Below are 15,839 nucleotides of genomic sequence, written 5' to 3' on the forward strand. Positions count from 1 at the left end.
ATGCAAATTTCTTAGTACATAACCTAATGCACCAATGATGATAGGTACAAATAAGAATTCATAGTCAGGGTACAAGAGCCGTAAGTTCTGCATTTATTCACCACAAATGTTCTCTTTTTCCTGGACCTTTGATTGTACATTCACATCCGTTTACGACAGCTGACCTCTACAGCAGTTCAGGTTCCCTGTCCCACAGAACATTACGGGGTCTGTTATGTCTTCACCGAATTGATGTTTTAATTAGGCTGTTCCACCAATATTCCTTGTTTTTAAAGGTGTGAATACCTGTTGGTTCTGATATACCTTTGATGTATCCGTCAGGGCAATCCTTCCTACGGGTGGCATTATAAATAGTCTTTACAAGTATTTACTAGCTGTCCCTTGTTCCTGGCTAGCAAAGGCATATCCTTCTAGGTGATATGTAATGTATCTATCGCGGGTCCAGGAGAAGCCATTCTTCCTATCGACGCTGTTGTCCTCTGGCTTACAGAATATGTACTCATGCATTGTGTGTGCGTGCAGGGTATGTGGGGTGTGCGTGCGGGATATGCGGGGTGTGCGTGCGGGGCGTGAATGTATGTAACAGTAGTATGGTGGTATATCCATTAATCCTAATCTCAATTTCCGATTTAAATTTAAATACTTTTTTTAGAAATAAATAAATAATACAATTCTGAATATTTCGTGTTCAAAACATGAAAATCTGAAGACTGTTTAAAGACAGAACGGTATAATGACAAATTTAGCGAATGGGTTTGTGTAGCGTTCAAAAATCCATTATAAAACGAATAATTGTCGCTTTTTATTTCCTTCGGGTTCGGTTTATTATTTCTAGAAAGTAGGAGTCTACGACCCTAAGGTCGTTAATTCTACAGATCTTTCACAAGTTTGAGGTTTGTAGGGAAATTAATTCATATAAAATATCGCCTTGATAGTGAAAAGTGTGTCCCACCCCAATTTTATTTCCTCATAACTTTCCGGAAAATGGATATTTTAAAATGAATTTTTCTACAAATACTTTTCAGGTGGTGTAGACTGCGATTCTATCGAAATTTAATGTAACAGGGAGAGGGGGAGCGCTAGCCGCGCACACATACATAGTGATACACAACATTCTCTTCTGTAGATATAAATGTGATGTTTGTCAGTATATGTTTGCAACCGACAATTTCTTTCACATTAAATTCTGGGTACTACTAAAGCAGCGCGGACCCGAACGCGCAATCGCGCAGTCGCGCGTCCGCGCTAGCTAGTCTTGAGTGGTCGATCTTAACCCTAACCCTATCCCTAACCCTAACCCTAACCCTGTCCCTAACCCTAACCCTATCCCTAACCCGCGTGTGCAAATGAATACGTGTTTAGGGTTAGGGTTAGGGTTAGGATCGACCACTCACGACTAGCTAGCGCGGACGCGTGACTGCGCGACTGCGCGTTCGGGTCCGCACTGCTTTAGTAGTACCAAATTCTGGTATAATCGTAATCTACACCATTTGAAAAAGTATTTAAAGAAATTTTCACTTCAGAAATATTCAGTTTTCTGAAAGTTAAAAAATAAACAAAGTTGATGGGGACACGTTTGTTTAGGTATATCGTGAAAAGGGACAACTTTTGAAATAATTATCACCTCCTGATGGGGAAAAAAGACACGAATTTGGAAGGGTTTATTCTTCTTCATTTTATAATATTCCCGTGTTTCATTCAACGGGAATTACCATTCTGATAGAACTTTTTTCCTCAAAATTTTCAATTCTTAAAAATGTTTGCCTATCAAATCCAGGTTCTTTCCCTTCTCCATAAGGTATTAATGACTATTCCGAAATTCCCCCACGAAAGACTTTACATTTGCTTGTATAAACCAACAAAGACAGAGAATATAAAGCATAAAAATGAAAGACTGGAATCGAACCGGAAGTAGAATAACTTAACAGGAAGTAAAAGAAAGTAACCGGAAGTAGTACTAAGCTCCATTTGTATACAAATGTTATTCGTTTCCTGTTGAAAGCCAAACTTTCTTGGGAAACTAATTCCGTAATATGTCTGCAGCACATCGAAATGCTCTCAAGCGAAGTGTGTTCATGGCGAAAAACATAAAATCGGTTCGATCTGTAACCTTCGATTATTTTTTGATTCTTGACTTTGAAGCTACATGTGACAACACAAGAAAAATGCATCCCCAGGTAACCATGTGTTCGATTTTTATTTTGTAATCATAGCCAATATTGATTGATTCTGAATATGTTTGATTTCCTTATTTATTGTAAACTGCTGTTCTGGGTTATAATAAACGAGTGTCTACAGAACAAGGGATATGGTAGAAATGTGTTTCATATGATAGGGGAGACAACACTACCAGCATGGTTATTCGACGTGCTAAAAATAGCTCCCTATACCCTTCAAAAGAAAGTACCCTACTGTCTAATGCAGTCCTGAATAAAAATACAACAAATAAGGGAAGGATGATTACTGGTCCGCTTTGATCAAAGCTGACATATTCTTCTGGTGTGTATTTCTAATTTCCCGATTTAAATTTTACGGACTTTTACGTCTTCGAAATGTTAAATTATAATTTTCAATTATGTAATTAGACTAAACAGAAATGTAATCAATGAGTATAATTTTAAAGCGTACGTTATTTATTCGTGTCTAAGTCGCACTATTTTGCAAGTTGAAGGTTAAGACATTTTGCACAAAGACTTGGGGCCAATGCCTAAATTAGGGGTAGCTACTGGTTGCATTTGTTAACCTCAGCAGTATTTAATGTGTCCTCTCTGTAATTTTTGTCCAAGAGAATCTGACGCGAACTTTTTAGTGGTGTGGCCACGCTGAAACGAACCATGAGTAAAAGATAATGAAATGTTCCTCTCGATATATTTTTGATTTTGATGGAACATAAACGCTGCTTAGGTTCTTGGAATTAGTTCCTGATGGGAAGAACCATACTCGTTCTTCGCATTTTTTTTTTTTTCAACAGAATTCAGTTCATGTCCAAAACATCTGGAATTGATCAACAGGGGCGTAGCTGGGGTAAAAGGCGCTTAGGGCAAGCATCAAAATTGTTCCCCCCTCCCACTCCAACAAAATGTAACTCTCATAAAAATGACTTAATTAGAAAATTGCGCCCCTCCCCCTCAAAGTGGCGCCCAGGACATGTGCCCTGCTTGCCCCACCCTTGATCAAGTATCTCACCCTCCATTGAGGACATCTACTAACCACATCTTTCTCTAAAGTCATCTTTCTCATCGTATTCAAGGCCCTCAATTCTTGAATCTTACACTTCTCCCACCTCACTGACGCAGGAACCAAATCGTCTGCCATTCTAAACTTTCTTCTCAAATTAATTATTCTTACATCTTAAAAGTGTGAGAACGAAATTTTCCTAGGGTGGGCAAACCCAAGTCCAACTCAGGATGTTCAAACTGTTTTCATTACTCCCACAAAACTGTCCGATGAACGGGAACGTGAAACTCCGAGTAACAGTCTTTTGTTATATTTCTGCTGCTTACGTTCTCAAATCCCTCGCAATAGGTGAAAATCCGTGTAGTAGAAACAGTACTGTACTGTATTTTTTTTAATCATTTTTATAATTTGTATGTATTTATTTTATTACAAATGCAAAACAACACCACGGAGGAATCGACGTAAGTTTAAATAATAAACCGTGATATGGCGAGGGATGACTGTATACACACGTACGCACGCACACACACACACACACACACACACACACACATACACATAGTGCACATTGCCTAAACTGCATTTCAAAGAATACTCTTCCTGTTCAGTTACTCTGCGAGTTTGTCAGTATTGGGGTCTATCAGTGTAAGGGAGGTAATTCTGTCCACTGGTCGTAATTCGGCGAAGTCGACATTTCAATAAATAACGGTGACTATCTTAAATTTGTTTCAAACACCAGCTTAATTAATTAATGAAAGCTAAATTATTTTACAAGATCCATCTATATTCTTGGTTATTTCAGAACTGATTTCATCGTATAATTATATATTTCATTAGGAAAATGGTCACTGAATAGGGAAACTTTATTTTGCATAACAGACAGGATTTCTTTCATCTTTCAGTCACTGAAACTTTTCAGAATAAAGAGGAATGCTTATCAGGTATTCAGGATTAACTCTGTTTAAAAATGGATTTCTGTTCTTTCTTGTAGGAAATCATAGAATTCCCTGTTTTGAAATTGAATTCTAAAACACTTGAGACTGAAGCCAAATTCCACAGATACATTAAACCTCAAGTCAACCCTATTTTGACGCCTTTCTGCACTGAGGTAAGAATTCTATTTTAATATCTAATAAATCTTGTTGGAATTGTTATCTAACAAACCACATTTTTTTGGAGAATTCATAAAACTAGACATAAGTTTCATAAACTGCAAAATATAAATATCCACACGACCACACTTGAAACGTACCTGTTATAACTCCTCATCTCAATTTGAATGTACATGAAAGTATTTAGGATGCCCAAACTTATTTCTGCAGATGTGCTTAGCACTGATGCTGATCAGTTTAATCAATAAGTGTAGGAGCGAGGTAAATGCAGTAAAAATAGGGGGTGGTCAGTGGGGCCTCATTTAAGTGGCCCTTCAGAAATTGAACCTCCTTACAATACTCCCTGGGAGTTCATGCTATGAAATTCATTATCATTGCTCTGATTTGGTCGCCAATGCCATGTATTTAGTTTAAAATGCTGTAAAAATAGGGGTGCCAGTGGGGCCCCAATACAGCACAGTTTCCCCCTGCCAAATTGGTTGTCAACCCAAGGGCTATTTTAAAAGACATTTCACATGCTTTCATAATATTTATTATTTTGTTTTCTTTCTATCTTCAGCTGACTGGAATCATACAAGATATGGTCAGTAACGAGGCATCTCTCAGTGAGGTTCTTAAGGTATTCAAATGCTTTTTTCTTTCAAATTATGTTAATCACTAAGTAAAATTTATTGTTTTTTTTTTGGCGGGGTGGGGGGTTACAGTTTCTATTCAATTTCATCTCCATTGATTTCCTCATTTGCTTCCGTCAGGAATATTTAAACAAAATCTCATATTGCTTCTTTTAGAAAGCAACTTGCATTGGGGTTAGAAGGGGCAGCAAGCTGTGGGGACCCTGCCAGAGCAGATGGTGATGCTTGGCCCCATCCTCTGGCTCACCAGCACCTGTCAAACCATCCAATCCATGCCAGCAGGAAAAGCAGATGGTGATGCTTGGCCCCATCCTCTGGCTCACCAGCACCTGTCAAACCATCCAATCCATGCCAGCGGGAAAAGCAGATGGTGATGCTTGGCCCCATCCTCTGGCTCACCAGCACCTGTCAAACCATCCAATCCATGCCAGCAGGAAAAGCAGATGGTGATGCTTGGCCCCATCCTCTGGCTTACCAGCACCTGTCAAACCATCCAATCCATGCCAGCAGGAAAAGCAGATGGTGATGCTTGGCCCCATCCTCTGGCTCACCAGCACCTGTCAAACCATCCAATCCATGCCAGCAGGAAAAGCAGATGGTGATGCTTGGCCCCATCCTCTGGCTCACCAGCACCTGTCAAACCATCCAATCCATGCCAGCGGGAAAAGCAGATGGTGATGCTTGGCCCCATCCTCTGGCTTACCAGCACCTGTCAAACCATCCAATCCATGCCAGCAGGAAAAGCAGATGGTGATGCTTGGCCCCATCCTCTGGCTCACCAGCACCTGTCAAACCATCCAATCCATGCCAGCAGGAAAAGCAGATGTTAAGGAGTGGTGGTCGTGGTGGGGATTACTGATATTTGTGCTTGGTTTGCTTGGTCTGACTGAACTCCTTTCAAGCGTTGGGCCTCACAGAGGCAATGACCAAAACCTTTGGCATTATGTCATGCTTGAGAAGGAGACCCATCAAGCCGAGCAAGACTGCAGTCATGGCAGACACTGGTGTCCCACAAATGGCACCCGTGCCAGTGGCACGTAAAAGCACTCATTACACTCTCAGAGTGGTTGGTGTTAGGAAGGGCATCCAGCCGTAGAAACCTTGCCAAATCAGATAGGAGTCTAGTGCAGCCCCTCAGCTTACCAGCCCTGGTCAAACCATCCAACCCATGCCAGCATGGACAACAGACGTTAAATGATGATGATGATGATATGATGTCTTGGTGACAGTCATCTTGGCTGACTTCTATCAATGTCTCTCACTGCAGATGATACTGGGGGGGGGGGTGAAAGAAGAATAGGGGAAGAATTAATATTTTTCATATATATATATATATATGTGTGTGTGTGTATGCATATATTGTATGTATCTATATACACATACACACACACTGGTGTAGGTGTGGGTGTGTGCTTAAGAAGCTTGCTTCCCAACCCTGTGGTCTCTGGTTCAGTCCCACTGTGCAGCACCTTGACCCAGACCAACCAGTGCCTTATGAGTTCATTGGGTAGGTGGACCCTGAAAGAAGCCTGTTCTATATGTATGTGTATATATATCATCATCATCATCATCATCATCATCATTTGACTTGTGTTCCACACTGACATGGGTCAGACTGTTTGGTAGGGTCCAGCAAGCTCCAGGGCCATGTTGAGCTCCACTGCCTATTTTAGCCCTGGTTTCTATGGCTGGAGGCCCTTCCTAACACCAACCAATCCACAGAGTGTACTGGGTGCTTGTCATGTGGCATTGGCACAGATGCTTCTCATGTGGCACTGAAACAGATGCTTCTCATGTGGAACTGGCACAGGTGCTTCTCACGTAACTCTGGCATAGAGGCTTCTCGTGTGGCACTGGTGCAGATGTTCCTCATGTGGCATTTGCACAGATGCTTCTCGTGACACTGGCATATATATGCTTCCCATGTGACACTGGTAAAAAGGTTTCTCATGTGGCACTGGCAAAGATGTTCCTCGTGTGGCATTGGCACAGATGCCTCTCATGTGGGAACCAGCACAGATGCTTTTCACGTGGTACTGGCACGGATGTTCCTCTTGTGGAACTGGCACAGATGCTGCTCATGTGACACAGGCATGGGTCCTGTTTCCATGACTCTAGCATGGGTTCCTCCTATGTGGCACCAACCACATAATCTCTTTACAAAACAAAGATGATCATTGTAATAGAACAAACTTTCTGTTGAATCTCGTTAATTTTAAGGTCTTCCCCCCATTTTACTCACTCCCTTATTACATTCAATTTGACTGATTAACATTTTACAGTTCCCCTCTCTTTCTATTTCAGGATTTTGACCAATGGATGATCGATAATCATTTACTGCAGTCTGATAACAGTTTTGTTTTTGTCACTTGTGGTGATTGGGATCTAAAAATGATGTAAGAATTGTTTCTCATTTTTATCTTTCATCACAACTCAAGTCATTCTGTTTCCTTTTTTTCTGTTTCTATTGTTGTTCATCATCATCATCATCTTCATCATTGTTTTCATGACCACTTTTCCAGATCTGCATGGGTCAGGCAAACCCTGTCCTGTTTCCAAGCAAGGTAACATTTCCTTCATGGTCAGACATCATCATCATCATCGTTTAACGTCCGCTTTCCATGCTGGTATGGGTTGGACGATTTGACTGAGGACTGGCGAACCAGATGGCTACACCAGGCTCCAATCTGATCTGGCAGAGTTTCTACAGCTGGATGGCCTTCCTAATGGCAATCACTCCGAGAGTGTAGTGGGTGCTTTTATGTGCCACCAGCACGAGGGCCAGTCAGGTGGTACTGACAACAACCACGCTCAAATGGTGTTTTTTTTTACATGCCACTTGCACAGGAGCCAGTCCAGCGGCACTGGCAACGACTTTGCTCAAATGCTTTCTCATGTACCACCGGCACAAGTGCCAGTAAGGCAATGCTGGTGACGATCACATTCGAATGGTGCTTTTTACATGCCACTGGCACAGAAGCCAGTCAGCTGCTCTGGCAGCGATCACGCTCGGATGGTGCTCTTAGTGCTCCACTGGCACTATCATTCCCAGGGCACCTATGACAACAGGTATTGTTTTAGTTTTCAGGTTCCACATTTTGCTAATTTCTATTTCAAGATCTTTACACTTGCTCAGTTTTTGGTAGGTCTTGACAAATACGTTTATATCGATTGAGACAATTATTGTTATTATTATTATTCAGGTCACTGCTTGGAATCAAACTCGGAATCTTGGGGTTAGTAACCACTATGCCAAAGGTCTTGGCATTACTTTCTGATGAATCTTCAACTTGTAATTTTTAGTAATGTCTTCAATAAGTCCTTTAAATGAATGCTTATTACAAATTTTAATTTCTATGGACAGAATATATAACAAAGAACTATTAGAGACTTTCAATAAATATCTGGCTTGCCAGGCCTCCGTCAGACCGTCCAACCCATGCCAGCATGGAAAGCGGACGTTAAACGATGATGATGATGATTTAGTTTGCTCTGACATCTGGAATGGTATTGCTGTTGTTTATGGAAACATCTTGGATGCCCTCCTGAAAAGAGCCATCCATCTGATAGGTATTAAGTCACTCACAGACATACTCCACCCCCTCCGTCAACAGATGTGCTGTATCCTCTCCCGCTACCTTTTCTACCGCCACTATGATGGCCTCTGTTCCTCAGAGCCAACAGGGCTCATGCCACTCCCACTCACTCATTCCCACCTCACATGTCTCACCTCCTCTCATCACGCTCGTTATGTCCAACCCTCCATCTCCCACTGTGTGCACAGTCCTTCCCAGAACATGATCCCTCTGGCATCTCCTTGCATATGTGGACTTAGAAAGATTCAAGAGCAACATTAATTGTATCAATCTCACAGATCTGAGACAGCTGTGGGCACTGTCCCTCCATCCAGAAGCACCAAGTAAAAAAAAACAGAAAAAACAATCCAAATTTTATTAGAATTTACTTCAACAATTGCTTTAAAAAAATTTTTTTTTAAATCTGTTCTTTTTTTCCCCTCCTACAAACTTTATTCCATCTTTCCAGGCTTCCAGATCAGTGCAACCATTTCAATCTTGAACGAAAAAGCTGTTTCTCAAACTGGATTAATATCAAAAAGGTAAAACCCAAAAAATAATTCTATAACTTCCCATTAATTCACCATAAAATAAGAATACAATTGATTGGTGCAGGCATGGGTGTGTAGTAAGAAGCTTGCTTCTCAACCACTTGGTTCTGGGTTCAATCCCACTGCGTGGCACCTTGGGCAAACTTCTTCAGCTTTAGCCTCCAGCCAACCAAAGCCTAGTGAGTGGATTTGGTTGACAGAAACTGAAAGAAGTCCATCATATATATATATATATATATATATATATATATATATATATGATGGACTGTTTTGGCAGGGTTTTTACATCTAGATGCCCTTCCTTAACACCAAACATATATCTATATCTATGTGTGAGTGTCTTTGTGCTTGTGTTTGTTTACAGCCCCGTAACTTAGCAGTCTGGCAAAAGAAACCAATAGAAAATGTACCAGGATTGATTCCTTACCAACCACATGGTTCCAGGTTCAGTCCCACTGCATGGCATCTTGGGCAAGCGTCTTCTACAATAGCCTTGGGCCAACCAAAGCCTTGTGAGTGGATTTGTTAGACGGAAACTGAAAGAAGCCCATCGTGTGTATATATATATATATATGTGTGTGTGTGTGTGCGTGTGTCTGTGTTTGTCCCCCCCCCCCAACATCGCTTGACAACCGATGCTGGTGTGTTTACGTCCCCGTAACTTAGCAGTTAGGCAAAAGATCAATAGAATAAGTACTAGGCTTACAAAGAGTAAGTTTTGGGGTCGATTTGCTCGACCAAAGGCGGTGCTCCAGCATGACCGCAGTCAAATAACTAGAACAATTAAAAGAAAAGAAAGTTGATCATCATCGTCATCATCATCATCGTTAAACATCCGTTTTCCATGCTGGCATGGGTTAGACAGTTTGACTGAGGTCTGGGAAGCCAGATGGCTACACCAGGCACCAATTTGATTTGGCCAGGTTTCTACAGCTGAATACTCTTCCTAATGTCAACCACTCCAAGAGTGTAGTGGGTGCTTTTTATGTGCCACCATATTTTGTTATGGGACATTTACGAACCTTCTTTTATGTTTCCATCTTGTTTTCTGATCAATATTTTCATCATTTGCAGATTTTTGCTCATTCTACGTCCAAATGGCCTCGAGGTCTTTTGAGTATGCTGGAACATTATAGGCTGCCACATATTGGACACCACCATAGTGGAATTGGTAAGTCTCCAGATCCTTTGTATCTTCAAGAACTACCATTATTGTTTCTTATTGAGTTAAGTTTTAAATTTTATTCATTTCATTTTTTTATATCTTTTTATACATACTAACCTGGAGCAGATAGGTGGGTTTTTTAAAAATCTATTTAGATGTTTGCATATTTTTAGAGAACATGTTGTATAACTGGATGGATGTTTTAAATGTCTTAATACTAAGCTTCACATATTTAAGTAGGTGTGGAGCCTGTCGTCCATCAGGAAGACTAAAGTAAGCAGCAGTATCTTTACTTCTGTTTTTCCTTGCTAGCATGGGTTAGATCAGTACATTATTGAGGTATTGTTTTACATCTGGGTGCCTTTCTTGTTGCTAACCCTTGTTTTTCAAGTGAGGGATTTCTTATTTCACATGGGTTGGAAGGTACAGAGTCAGCAGACAGGGGAAAGGACAGCATCTCTCTGCTCTTAGAGGAGCAATTCTTTGGAGACACAGCAAATGCAAACAAGGACTTAGAGACCAGGGCTGTGGAGTCTGAAACAATTAAGGGGTTGGAGTCTGTAAAACTATACTGACTCTGACGTATAATATCTTTATTCTTTAATGTAAACCAGTTGTAACCTATAGGCCGACTCAAAGTACAAACGTAGGCATAGGCTTTATGAGGTATGCAGACCACAATCACTTAATTAGATAAAGAAGAATCGGAGTCAGAGGTGCCAATAGTACAGGAGTCAGAATCAGAGTTGAAGTTGTTTCAACTCCACAGCCCTGAGAGAGACACAGCAAATAAGCACATAGAGGCAAAACAAGGTGGAACAAAAATAGTCCCTCGAATGCTGTCTGATGAGTGGTTATGTAAAACTCTCAGTTTGTGGAGATTTTTTTGGCTTTAATAAAAAGTATATATATATATATATATATATGTATATTAATAAAAAGTATATGTGTGTGTATGTATATATATATGTGTGTGTGTGTAAGGGCCCCTGGCTTAGTATTTGGGATGTTGCAGTCACAAATTTGAGATCATGATTTCAATTCCTAGACTAAGTGGTGTGTTTATGTTCTTGAGGAAACCATTTCATCATCTGATGATGATGTTGCTCTGTGATCACTCCGACACCTGACCCATGGTACACCTGTTGCACCTGTTCAGACAACATTGATTTGATGGCAAGAGTGAGCTAATGTGCGGCAAGACGAACATTTGATCCCTGGAACCAAATCGTTTGTCCGGGTCGTTTGGCAAACAGTTAAGCACTCATACATCGTCTTCGACAGGGCAGTGGGCAGTCTTCAGGAAACAACTTCTATCTCATTCCAGGGTGAAAAACTAGAGGTGGTCGATAGCTTCCGCTATCTGGACGACCAAGTTAGTAGTGGGGGTGGGTGCGCTGAAAGTGTAGCTGCTAGAATAAGAATAGCCTGGGCAAAGTTTAGAGAGCTCTTATCCCTGCTGGCGACAAAGGGACTCTCACTCAGAGTAAAAGGCAGACTGTATGACGCATGCGTACGAACAGCCATGCTACATGGCAGTGAAACATGGGCTGTAACTGCTGAGGACATACGTAAGCTCGCAAGGAATGAAGCCAGTATGCTCCGTTGGATGTGTAATGTCAATGTGAATACCCGTCAGAGTGTAAGTATCTTGAGAGAAAAGCTGAACATTAGAAGCATCAGTTGTGGCGTGCAAGAGAGACGATTGCGCTGGTATGGACATGTGGTGAGAATGGATGAGGATAGCTGCGTGAAAAAGTGCCACACCCTAACAGTTGAGGGAACCCGTGGAAGAGGTAGGTCCAGGAAGACCTGAGCTGAGGTGGTGAGGCAAGACCTTCGTACATTGGGCCTCACCGAGGCGATGACTACTGACCGAGACCTTTGGAAATGTGCTGTGCGTGAGAAGACCCGGCAAGCCAAGTAAGATCGTTGCCAGTGCCCCTGGACTGGTTCTTGTGCGGGTGGCACATAAGATGTACCATCCTGAGCATGACCGTTGCCAGTACCGCCTGACTGGCTCCCGTAGGATTTTCGAGCGAGATCGTTGCCAGTGCCCCTGGACTGGCTTGTGCGGGTGGCACATAAAAGACACCATTTCGAGCGTGGCCGTTTTCGTGCGGGTGACACGTAAAAGCACCCACTACACTCTCTGAGTGGTTGGCGTTAGGAAGGGCATCCAGCTGTAGAAACTCTGCCAAATTAGACTGGAGCCTGGTGTTGCCATCCGGTTTCACCAGTCCTCAGTCAAATCGTCCAACCCATGCTAGCATGGAAAGCGGACGTTAAACGATGATGATGATGATGATGATATAGGTAGTGGGTATCGATTTTCTTCACTACTTCAGGGAGTGACGACCCTGCCTGACACGAGTCCCGGGCTCAGCTGGCTCCGGCTGACAGTACCTGGTATGGGCCCCTACCCAGGGTTACAGAAAGGAGACAACCTTCAAAGAAATCCGGAGTGGAGCCCCGTAGGCGGTTCAGTGTTCGACTCGACACTCTTCCGACAGCTCCTGCAACCAAGCTGGTGCCAAACGTAATGCTCTGCACTCCTTTGGACTACATCAGCAAGGTCGAGAGAGGAATCCTGGCGATTGGGCTACCCAGGATTTTCTTACATCTGGCCCAGGCCTACACAAAACTGGAGAGGACACTTCAGTGCTGCTGTAAAAAGTGGCAGCTACATCTGCGGCCCCTGCCAGAGGGAGTGTTTGTGAAGGATAGGACTACGCAACCACAGCAGGAGATGTAAAGGACATGGAATGTAAAAACCAGACTGGATTATTTTATGCCTAACTCCATTGTCTCCTGAGACAAAAGGAAGCCAACAACAATATAAGATGGATGGATGGATGGGTGAGTGGGTGTGTCAATGACTGTCAGTCGTACAAGCACTGTTGATCATTTCCCACATTCTGCAAAGACATGTCTGGCCTTGCAGAAATATAATCTTGCTTGGGAACAGGTATGGGTTGGTGGCAGGAAGAGTATCCAGTTGTAGAAAAACTTCCCTCAATGAATTCCGTCTGACCCATGCAAGCATGGAAAAAAATGGATGCCAAAACGATGATGATGATTTTGTAAATAAAGAAAGGTGAAAAGGGTGACCTTTAACCCTTTCGTGTTCAGATTGCTCTCTCAAAATGTAATCCTTATTTATCCACATTGTTTTAAATTAATCCTGCATTATCTTGTAGCTATGAGATCTCAATGACATGATTGCTTATCTTTAAAATGACTTTGTAGGGTAAGTTTGAGAGGCTGGATCTGGTTTGAACACAAAACAAGTGGAATATTCGGGCCAGAATGGTCAGTTTAATTGCTAAAGAATTAATTCCCTCTCATATCATTTATCAAATAACTATTCAAAAAAATTTTTTTTTTTTCAACTCTTAGATGACTGCTTGAATATTGCCAACATCTTCCGCAAGTTAATGAATAATGGTTATCAAATCCAAAGAACCGATATCTCACATTACCAAAGAACACGACCATCCCAACAGTGACTGAAACATCATCAGAAGCTGATAGATTCTTTAAAATGTCTTTCATAAGAGGTTTTTTCCTAAATATTTAACAGAAAAGCCATCGGTTGTATAGTTTTTGATAAACTACTTTTTTTTTTTTTTAGAAAATAATGCGAGTGATCTTCTCAGTCGTAGCCATTTACGAAAGTTGAGGGAATCGAGGGTTCAATACCCCTTGCCGTATGTAGTTATGTCCCTTTAGGCTCTGAGTTCAAATTCTGCTGAAGTTTGTTTTTTACTTGTCCTCTTTGAATGGTTGGTAAAATAAATACCAGTAAACAACTGAGTTTGATCGAATGTACATTCCCCCACCCCTGGCCATGTGTCAATATTGGAAATCAGTTATGGCCGTGTAGTTAAGAAGTTCACTGCAGGACACAACCCCAATGTGCAATGCCTTTGGCAAGTGTCTTTTTTCTCTTACAGCCCTGGGCCAACCAGTGTGAATTTGTGATTTTCGTACATGGAAACTGTGCGGAAGCCCGTCGCGTGTGTGTGCATGTCTTTGTGTTTGACTCCTCCCCCATGCCACATCACTTGACAACATCAACCAGTGTTGGCTGGTTTGTTTACATCCCCATAATAGTGGTTCAGCAAAGGAGATTAATACAAGTACTAAGGTATTTTCGATGTTTTTGTTGTTGTTACTATTATTATTATTATTATTATTATTATTATTATTATTATTCAGGTCACTGCCTGGAATTGAACTCAGAATCTTGGAGTTAGTAGCCTGTGCTCTTAACCACTATGCCATATGCCCATGGCATATGGTTAAGAGCGCGGGCTACTAACGCCAAGATTCCGAGTTTGATTCCAGGCAGTGACCTGAATAATAATAATAATAATAACATTGAAAATACCTTAGGAATGAGAACCTAGTTTCGAAATTTCCCCCAAGACACCTGATGAAAGCTGGAAGGTATATCAGCCGAAACGTTGTGTTAACAACAGACAAGATGAGGACAAATATCCGTCAAATGTAAATAATGTCCATAATTCTTCATCTCTTGAATATGGAACTGTAAGAAGTTTTCTGTTTTGTGTAGTCTTAGTACCTGGTAATGGTTTACACAGCCATACCTGACCAGGTTAAATCTATTAACAGCATCAGTAATCCTATTGAAACCAATTTACTCCAGACTCTTCCTTGCAGTTCTTGTCTCTCTCCTCTCTCTGCCTATTTTTTACAATTTCTGCTCTTTCTGAGCTGGTGTCATGTTACCTCTATCCAGGCATTCCAAACTTCTCTCTCCTCCTCTTCTTATTTCATATCGTGTCCAGCCACTCCCCTTGCACAAACTACTACACTTGATCCTTCTTCCCCACAGCATTATCCCACTGGAATTTTTTTTTCTCTCTGAACATTGAATTGTATGTACTGTCTGAGAAAAATGGTAATCTCACCAATTCTTGTAGTGCCTACAGAATTCTTGGTCATAGTTCCTTCATCAGACCAAATTTCAAAAGAAACTGGCTGATTAGGAATATTAAAAACACCAAGTTTGATTCAAGTTACTGAATTTTTACATTTCTACCACTGCTTTTTAAAGAATTGTCTTCAGTTCTTTAAAAAAAATGGCTTTGTGCTGCTTTTTATTTTTTATTTTTTTTGAAAAAAATTCATATATTTTTATCATGTAATTTATTGAATGAAATTAAATTTTTGGAAATTACTGAAAAAGGTTGTGTATTTTTGTGTTAAAATCATTTATATGTGAGGGAAAGAAATGGTGTACCAACGGACATCATTTTCTGTTAGTTTTTAACTGATCAACCTTTTAGTTGTTCTTTTGGCAGAGTTTCAGGAATATCCATGATGGAATGACAGCTTATTTCATTGATACTGGAGGAAGATATGTTTATGGTGGAAGTGATCAATGCCGGAATAGCAAAGATCAAGCTATTAACAACTGAAGAATATAGCAATATGTATATATATATATATCAAAAGGATGTGTTATAATACTATTCCACAACCATACCAACATGCCTCCATCATCAGCTGCCCTATGGATATCATTATGATTTTGACACCTGGGCAGTAAAATTCAAGCTGGCGGTGTTAACAACACTAATATCATCATCATCATCATC

The 15,839-nt window shown here is 41.1% G+C and overlaps 1 protein-coding gene across 2 annotated transcripts; it reads left to right on the top strand.

Annotated features, from left to right (window-relative positions):
* The first annotated feature begins 1,930 nt into the window (after positions 1-1,930).
* Positions 1,931-15,426, top strand: LOC106872591 (ERI1 exoribonuclease 3). Of its 2 annotated transcripts, XM_014919627.3 has the most exons (8): positions 1,931-2,177; positions 4,169-4,285; positions 4,849-4,908; positions 7,226-7,317; positions 8,125-8,157; positions 8,966-9,038; positions 10,122-10,218; positions 13,612-15,426. In XM_014919627.3, the coding sequence occupies exons 1-8, from the start codon at positions 2,034-2,036 to the stop codon at positions 13,719-13,721; spliced, it is 726 nt and encodes a 241-aa protein (XP_014775113.2). In that variant the 5' UTR covers positions 1,931-2,033; the 3' UTR covers positions 13,722-15,426. The 2 variants fall into 2 exon arrangements, with proteins under 2 accessions (XP_014775113.2, XP_014775121.2); XM_014919635.3 differs by lacking the exon at positions 8,125-8,157 and having other exon boundaries at positions 1,933-2,177.
* Positions 15,427-15,839: the final 413 nt, after the last annotated feature.

The sequence above is a fragment of the Octopus bimaculoides genome, chromosome 8 (genome assembly GCF_046866305.1).
Source record: "Octopus bimaculoides isolate indiv1 chromosome 8, ASM4686630v1, whole genome shotgun sequence".
Taxonomy (NCBI): Eukaryota; Metazoa; Mollusca; class Cephalopoda; order Octopoda; family Octopodidae; genus Octopus; species Octopus bimaculoides.

Coding starts and splice junctions, on each gene's coding strand:
- LOC106872591 (XM_014919627.3), top strand. CDS start 2,034: ATGTCTGCAGCACATCGAAATGCTCTCAAGCGAAGTGTGTTCATGGCG. Junction 4,909..7,225: donor CTCTCAGTGAGGTTCTTAAG/GTATTCAAATGC, acceptor TTTCTATTTCAG/GATTTTGACCAATGGATGAT. Junction 8,158..8,965: donor ATCAAACTCGGAATCTTGGG/GTTAGTAACCAC, acceptor CCATCTTTCCAG/GCTTCCAGATCAGTGCAACC.